A 7,745-nucleotide genomic window follows, 5' to 3' on the forward strand; every position below is an offset into this window, starting at 1 on the left:
GCTTGTTGAACTACTTGTAGATCATCTCAACACTATGGCTATTGTGGTTTTCAATGCATGGTATGGCGAGTATGTTTGTTGGTTTTGATGTCCTTTACTGAATGAATGGTTTTAATCACCACATGGAACATGTGGTAAACAATCAAAACTTGATTCATACGTTTGAATTAAAAGAAAAGTGAACTGAAACATAGTACACTTTAGAAAAGCAAATAAGAAAAATACCAGTGACAACATTACACGCATAATATCTTACAGTACACACCACAACACAAGTCTGAAAATACTTTTGTCTGAGTACTGGCACGTACGAGCACATGAACTTATGCGCGCGCAGTCCACTAGTCACGCAGTGGCGATGGGCGCGGCGTCCGCCTTCATGGCCTCGAAGCGCGGCTCCTTGGCCTCGAACTTGTGGCGCATGTACAGGTTCATGTAGTCCTCGAACACGAACCTCGGGTACACGGCGCTCCCGGCGCGCTCCGCCTCCTCCTCCGACAGCTCCTCGACAAGCGCCGGGGCAGGGAAGATGACGGCGTCCGCGCCGGGGTTGTAGAAGGAGGCGAGGGACATGCGGTTGCCGTCGGGGCGGGTGAGCACGCGGTGCATCACGCTCTTGTACCGCCCGTTGGTGATCACCTCCAGCTGGTCGCCGATGTTGACGACGATGGCGTGGCGCATGGGCGGCACGTCCACCCATGCTCCATCCTTGAGGAGCTGGAGCCCGCTCACCTGGTCGTCCTGGAACAGCAGGATGACGCCGCCGGCGTCGGTGTGCGCGCGGAGGCCGGCGACCAGGTCGGGGCGTGGGCACGGTGGGTAGCTGCTCACCTTGGTGCCGAACGTCGGGCCCCTTGAACCGGCGAATGCTCGCTTCAGGTAGCCCTGCTCCAGGCCCAGGTTCTCGCACAGCAGGTCCAGCACCTTCTCCGCCAGCTTCTCGATCTCCGCCGCGAATTCCTTCATCACTTGCCTGCAACGACGACACGAAAGAGGCAAACAAGTGTCACTTTCTAAAAAGATGATTCCATTCCAATCGTGTTGGTTCCTGCTGCCAAATTAGTACGATTCTGATTTGCGCAACCAATCTTATCTCCTGTTGATATCCCAGTGGCAGTACTATAATTGCTGCATGGTGTTTTTTGAGCTGCTGTACGTGTCAGGAATGACTTTGTGAGAGTACAAAATGCTTGGCCTAACAATAGGCTGCCTCGTCAGAAACTAGAGTTGAATCAATCTGTGGAATCTGGTGCTATCTGTTGGTCTCTTAATGATCAAGTAGCAGGAGTTAATTAATTAAGTAATCACGCGTGCGTGCGTGCGTGCGTACCTGTAGTGGTGGTCGAGGTCGGGCAGGTCGGCGAGGTTGGAGGCGGGAAGGTGGCGGACGAAGAAGGTGCTCTCCCAGTCTACGTCCTTCACGTCGTCGCCCTTCTCGCCGGCCTCCAGCGTCTTCGCCGCGAACTCCTTGAACTGCTCCTCCCGGCAAGCCGCGTAGTGCGCCTTGCTCACCCGCTCCACCTCGTCCATCAGCTCGGCCGAGATGCCATGGTTCAGCAGCTGTGCGCACGGTGAGTTAATCATGTTAATAATCGTAGTACAGTACTACATATGCCTGCTTTCTACAAAATCAATCCACTATAATTCTGCTAAACGAATTGCATAGCATATGTGAGTGGCAGTGGCACCTCGAAGAATCCCCAGTTCTCGCAGGCATCGCGGATGACCCCCATGGTCGCGCCCCTTTCCCCGTTCTCAAGCTTCTCCATGTGGATCACCGGGAAGCTCAACGAGGCAGCAGCATTAGCAGGAATTGCCATCGCTCTCTCTCTCTCTCTCTCTCTCTCTCTCTCTCTCTCTCTCTCTCTCTCTCTCTCTCTCTCTCTCTCTCTCTCTCTCTCTCTGTATGTGTGCTTGTGCTGGTTAGCTGAAGCAGAGAGTGTGTGTGCGCTCTGAGGCCGGCGTGAGTTCCCAATTTATAGGCGCGACCGCGCGAGGGAGAAGGCCGGGACGTAGGAAATTACGACACAGCTTAATTTGTTATAAATCACTTTGGTCAATCGTCAGTATGGAACGGGGAACAAAGCTGTCTGGACGTACAAAACAAAACTGTAGGGACCAAAGCAAGCGAGATATGCCCCAGTTAGTTAGCTAAACGGATCAGCGTGAGGGCCGCAACTTCAAGTAGCTTACCCTAAGGGCATATACAATGATGCTATCTTAGGAGTGCCACGTAGGATAAATAATGAGGTGGAGGAGAGAGAACTAGTAAGAAAAGGCTTGCCTTCTCTTATTTAAGAAAAGACAAGTATGTCTCACCATATTTTTAAGAATAACTAATTATTGAAGATAAGACTAAGAAATGACTCATTATAGACATCTTTTTTTCTCATCTGTAAATTACATATAAAACTTAAGATAAGACCATCTTATCAACCATTGTACATGCCCTAACCAAGTTGTCTCCAAGAATATCACTTCTTGCTAGCTAATATGCCCTGATGGAGACGGAGCAGTCTGATAAGTACTAGGCTGATAGTCTACGTTGGCCACTATTCTATATACCTAAATCTAAGCGGGCAAGTAGCCAGTGTTGATGAACTTTGTGGCGTACGGATGGAGTTGTCCCTTACTTTACACGTTGATAATGACAGAGATTAGGCCTAGTACACCTGACCCAGGCCACTTATAGTGGAGTTTTGCTGTCAACAAATAGATGGTACTCCTTCAACATCGATCAATTTGACTGCTGCTGTCCGGGGACACCGGTCGATTGTGTCTGAAACATGGCACGTACACCTTGTCTAAAGCTTGTAATTTCGGGTGTCTACCAGGATCAGCGCTGTCTGTCCTACTCAGCGACAGCCAGCAGCAGTAGCTAAATGGCATGCAGATCACTTATTGCCCAGACTACTGTGTGCCCGTCGACACAAAAGCGGGAATGCGAGCAGAAGTTGCTGCACTCCTGTACGCATCAAAGCTTCATGGTGCTTTGCAGCTGGACCGCCAGACCCCGGCCATATCCCAGACCGACTCAGCGATGGACAGCTCGAGCTAGCGTCTTCGTCATCGCTGGTCTCTCTCTCTCCCTCCTCCCTAGTGTAACCTTTCCTTTCTCCTTTGTCCCTCATGGTAGGGGTCGGGTTAAAGTTCCCTTCTCCAGTCACCAGGACCCATGGCATTGTCCGAAAACTTATCTCCAGCAGTTCCAAAGACCATCGGATGGAGGCAGGGAAAAAGAAAGGATCGAGTTCTATCACGATCGAGCACATCATGACATGACTCGGCCACCTCTAGTGGGAATCAAATTAGCAAGCCAAAAGTTAGCTACTCCCTCCGGACTGGTATTTCAGTCGGGAGAATAACAGCCCTGAGAGAAGACAGCCCCATGAAATTAGCCAACAAGCGCTGCCTAATCTTCCTCGCGTGCGGTTTTAGGTCATCAACTTTACTAACCAAATATGTCTTATCCGTCACGGAAAGCAATTTTTTTAATTTACGAAAAGCATATTTTTGTATTCATATACAAATGTGATTTCTAAACACATATTTTGTCACATATAACATGTATTTGCCTGTGTGTGTTATTTGTGTGTGTGCGTTTATATTGGCCGTGTGCATCCTAGCTATGCGATGACTGGATATGTACTCATTGTGTTTGTTTCCATTTGATGCGTCATTTCGAGTCAATAAAATCCACCATTCGTCAAAAAATATAACACATGTTTAGCTAGTTAAATTATCGGTTTAGAACTACGAACATGCCCTTACAATTGGACGGATCTAGTATCTCGACTTTCCTCCAAGCGCGAAGGATAGAAGGGGCTGCCCTTTCCCTAAAAAAAAGAAGAAAGAAGGGGCTGCCCTTTCCCTCAAGAAAAGAAGAAGAAAGAAGCGAAATCATTAATTAACGAGTATTCGTTGCAAAGAACGCTCCACTTTCTCAGGTTGCGACAAGTGGCGCACATACAGCGCGCCACTTGTCGCAACCTGGGAGTTTTCCTTTTTTTCGTAGATCCGTTTATTCAAAACATTTTATCTTTTAAACCGTGCGTTCAAATCTCGAACCGTTTTCATCATTGGATTCCTCGCGTCGAGATCTTCAAAACTAGATCCCATGTTGATAGGTTTTGACGAACTTTTTTTCATGAAAAAATCAAACCGGGAGCATGGTTTTTTTCCTTTCCGAAAGTGGCACGCCCGTGCCTCTCGCGAAATCACACCCGTGCCTCTTGTGGAAGCAAAACTGTGACTCTCGTGGAAGAAAAAAAACAGAAAACGCGTTTTTTTCGTTTCCGAGAGGCACGACCGTGACTCTCGCGAAAGCACAACCGTGCCTCTCGCGGAAGCAAAATCATGACTCTCGCAAAAGAAAAAAAAACGGTAAACGCGTATTTTTTTCCTTTTCTGAGAGGAACGGCCGTGACACACACGAAAGCACAACCATGCCTCTCGCGGAAGCAAAATCGTGACTCTCGCGAAAGAAAAAAAAACAGAAAACGCGTATTTTTCCCTTTCTGAGAGGCACGGCCGTGACTCTCACGAAAGCACATCCGTGCCTCTCGCGGAAGCAAAACCGTGACCCTCGCGAAAGAAAAAAATAGAAAATGCATTTTGTTTTTTCTATTCAGAGAGGCACGCCGTGACTCTCGCGAAAGCACAACCGTGCCTCTCGCGGAAGCAAAACCGTGACTCTCACGAAAGAAAAAAAACTAGAAAACACGTTTTTTTTCGTTTCTGAAAGGCACGACCGTGACTCTCGCTAAAGCACAACCGTGCCTCTTGCGAAAAAACCGTGACTTTCGCGAAAGAAAAAAAACATGTATTTTCGTGCAAAAAAAATTCAAAGTTTTTTTGATCGAAAAGCTAAAGAAGACAGGGAGAAAACCAATACGTCGAAAAAAACAGGAAAAAAACGTTTAAAAAGCCGAAAACGCGTGCAGAAAAATAAAAAAAATCCGAAGAGAGCGTCCAGAGCGCGACACGTGGCGAATGACTGAGAACACGCCAAGTGGCGCTGATCGTTGTGAGACTCCCCGAAAAGCGCTTATTAACTAGTTGCTCTTAGAAAGAAGGGGCTGCCCTACCACATGCGATGGCCCAGCCATTTTACATGGACGAGATGCGGGCCACCGGTGCGCATGCATACGTGAATCAATTAGAAATATTTGAGATTGGTGAGCCCACTAGAAATCTGGGACGGAGGCAGTAGCTAAATCTAAAAAAAAGTTCTACGAAAAACTTGGTAAAGGTTTCGCTTGCGACGAGTTGCTAATATTGGCTAAAAACATGAACTAGAGTTTCTTAAGCACGCCATTGTGCATATGTTAGGGAAGAGGATTTGTAGCACGTACTCCTTCCATCCGCAAATACTTGTCATCAAAATAGATAAAAGAGATGTATCTAGACGTATTTTAGTTTTAAATACATACTTTTTTATCCATTTTGATACAAGTATTTTCGGACGGAGGGAGTATAGACGAGGGCACGCTGATCTTTATTAACTTGATTGTGTTGTGATTCGCAAATTGGATGGTACCCACACGTGTTTTTGGCTTAATGCATGCATCTTTTGGCAGAGAGTGCATCCCTCACTCATCTCATCTCCTCATGTTTTTTTTCTTTTGACTTGTAAATTTTAATATATTACCCCCTTAGTCTCAAAATAAGAGTTGCTGATTTAGGAGATCAACGACACATACTTTGAGACAAAGGGAATATATCTTTTGAACCAGAAATTTAATTATTATTTTATTTGCATATTCGTGTTTCTTGCGACGAAGTTGAAATTACATCAATTTTCAATACGTTTTGATGTGTTTATAAATTTCCGCTAAGTTTCAACTTTTAAAATTTAATAGAAATGAACAATAAAATCAGTAAGATTTAGAACTAACTATTAAAACCATGTGGACTCCAGCGTTTTGACAAGTTTTCAAAACTTCAGCAAGTTTCAAACTCGCATCAAGTTGGGTAGCTAGCGTAGAACAGAGGAGTTAGCTCACGCTATGCCTGGTCCAGAGCTGTTCCATTCCAATTTTCCGGTAGAACGGCCGTCGCCATCTTAGGTTATGAAGATATGCATTTCAACAGACTGTATGGTTTTATCTATCTCTTTGCTAGGTGGAGTACCTAGGATGTGTTTGATTACCTGCATTATTTTTTGCACTTTGCATACGTGTCCCAATTGGGCCTGGCTGAGCATATGCAGACAAAAAATCAACATCAGCATGTTGATTGCCGGCCTACATCCCCTCTAGCCTGCATGTGCCGTTGAGGGAGGCCTGCAGTTTGGTTGCGGACTTGTTTCAGGAAAAACACAAGTTCGGTTGTTTGGTTATATCCAGGACAGTTGTGTGGTAACCTCCTCAATGTGGTGAGGTTATCAGAGGTATAGATGAAGAACTGTCTTAACCATGTTTGTGTTTGTGGTAAACTAGAGCAATAGAATAAATTTAGGCACAAACACAAGTCTTAACCATGTATCACAAGTTTTAAGACAAGATAGTACGATAAGCTTTAGACGAAACCCAAATCTTAAACAAGCAACAGGGGCTCATGCGGTCACGGCGAAGGCGTTGTCGTGCTCCTTGCACTTGGTGACCACCTCCACGCCATCATCGTTAAAGACGATCACCTTCATGGTGTAGGGGGTCAGTAGCTTGAACGTCGGCATGTGCCCGATCATGATCTGGTGAAAGGCGGCGAAGGTGGCCCAACCCTAATCAAGGGTGACACTGCTATTAATCACCGTCACCGTCACCCTCCATGCACAGCCGGTGTAAGTCTTCAGTTTGAACTATGTAGGGATGGCCCGGAAGTGCTTCGTGAAATCCAGAGGCAATGACAGCCTCTCCAGCTTTGGAGCAAGGATAACCTTGCTGAAGTGGCTTGATCCTGACTCCTGATGGTAGCGGCCATAGTTCCTCCACTTGGCGCCTGAATGATCCTGCACCAGCACGTCAACTAATGGCGGCACGACCTCCTTGACCTTGTCCATCTGCATTATGCACAACATCCAGTTCAATGGTCAGATTCAATCATATCGGCCTAACGCTTCTATACTAACCCACCCTACTAATCCAACACCACACTCAAACCCCCTCTGTTTCACCACCTCTCCCTCGCCATGAACTCCAACTCCAACCCCAACCCTTTCCCCTGGGGCATTGGATGCAAGGCCTTATTCCTTAGGTGCTCGCTCGATGCCCGCAAGAAGTTTGAGCACACCATGGAAGTGTGCTCGAACTTCAGCAACATCGATGACATGCACAAGGAGGCTAATGTTGTGATGAAGAAGGCTATGCCGGATGAGCTCAGCTGACGACACTGATTACGGACTCACCCAAGGGCGCGATGTCAGTGGACATCCTGTGCTGGGCCATGAATCACGCGGACTCCGGCGATGCTGGACAGCGGGCAAGATGGGCCAAGTATAGTACAAGGCATCTCAAGACCAGCGTGCGGCGGCGTACTGGAATAGGACGTTTGGGTCACCGGAGACGGACAACGATGAGGTGTAGATGGTGGCCAGGGCGACCGTGCAAGACCCATCGTTCTTGACAAAAACGATGTGGAAGAAAAGAAGATGGCTACCCCCCCAACCCCACCCTCTCCCTCCCCACATGTCAACGCGACTCCAAGGTCATCGCGGCTAGACAAGAAAGTTTGTACCCCCAATCTCCACCCCCGATGTAATCGAAAAATAACCTACGAGCCTTAGAAGCCGTCGGTGCAGAATCGAT

At 47.2% G+C, this 7,745-nt stretch overlaps 1 protein-coding gene across 1 annotated transcript; it reads right to left on the reverse strand.

Moving 5' to 3' along the window:
* Positions 1–228: 228 nt before the first annotated feature.
* LOC119318033 (1-aminocyclopropane-1-carboxylate oxidase-like) lies at positions 229–1,882 on the reverse strand. The gene is made up of 3 exons (XM_037592537.1): positions 1,689–1,882; positions 1,331–1,560; positions 229–973 (listed from the first exon to the last, which is right to left on the reverse strand). The coding sequence occupies exons 1-3, from the start codon at positions 1,818–1,820 to the stop codon at positions 346–348; spliced, it is 990 nt and encodes a 329-aa protein (XP_037448434.1). The 5' UTR covers positions 1,821–1,882; the 3' UTR covers positions 229–345.
* Positions 1,883–7,745: the final 5,863 nt, after the last annotated feature.

This window comes from Triticum dicoccoides, chromosome 6A, assembly GCF_002162155.2.
Source record: "Triticum dicoccoides isolate Atlit2015 ecotype Zavitan chromosome 6A, WEW_v2.0, whole genome shotgun sequence".
NCBI lineage: Eukaryota > Viridiplantae > Streptophyta > Magnoliopsida > Poales > Poaceae > Triticum > Triticum dicoccoides.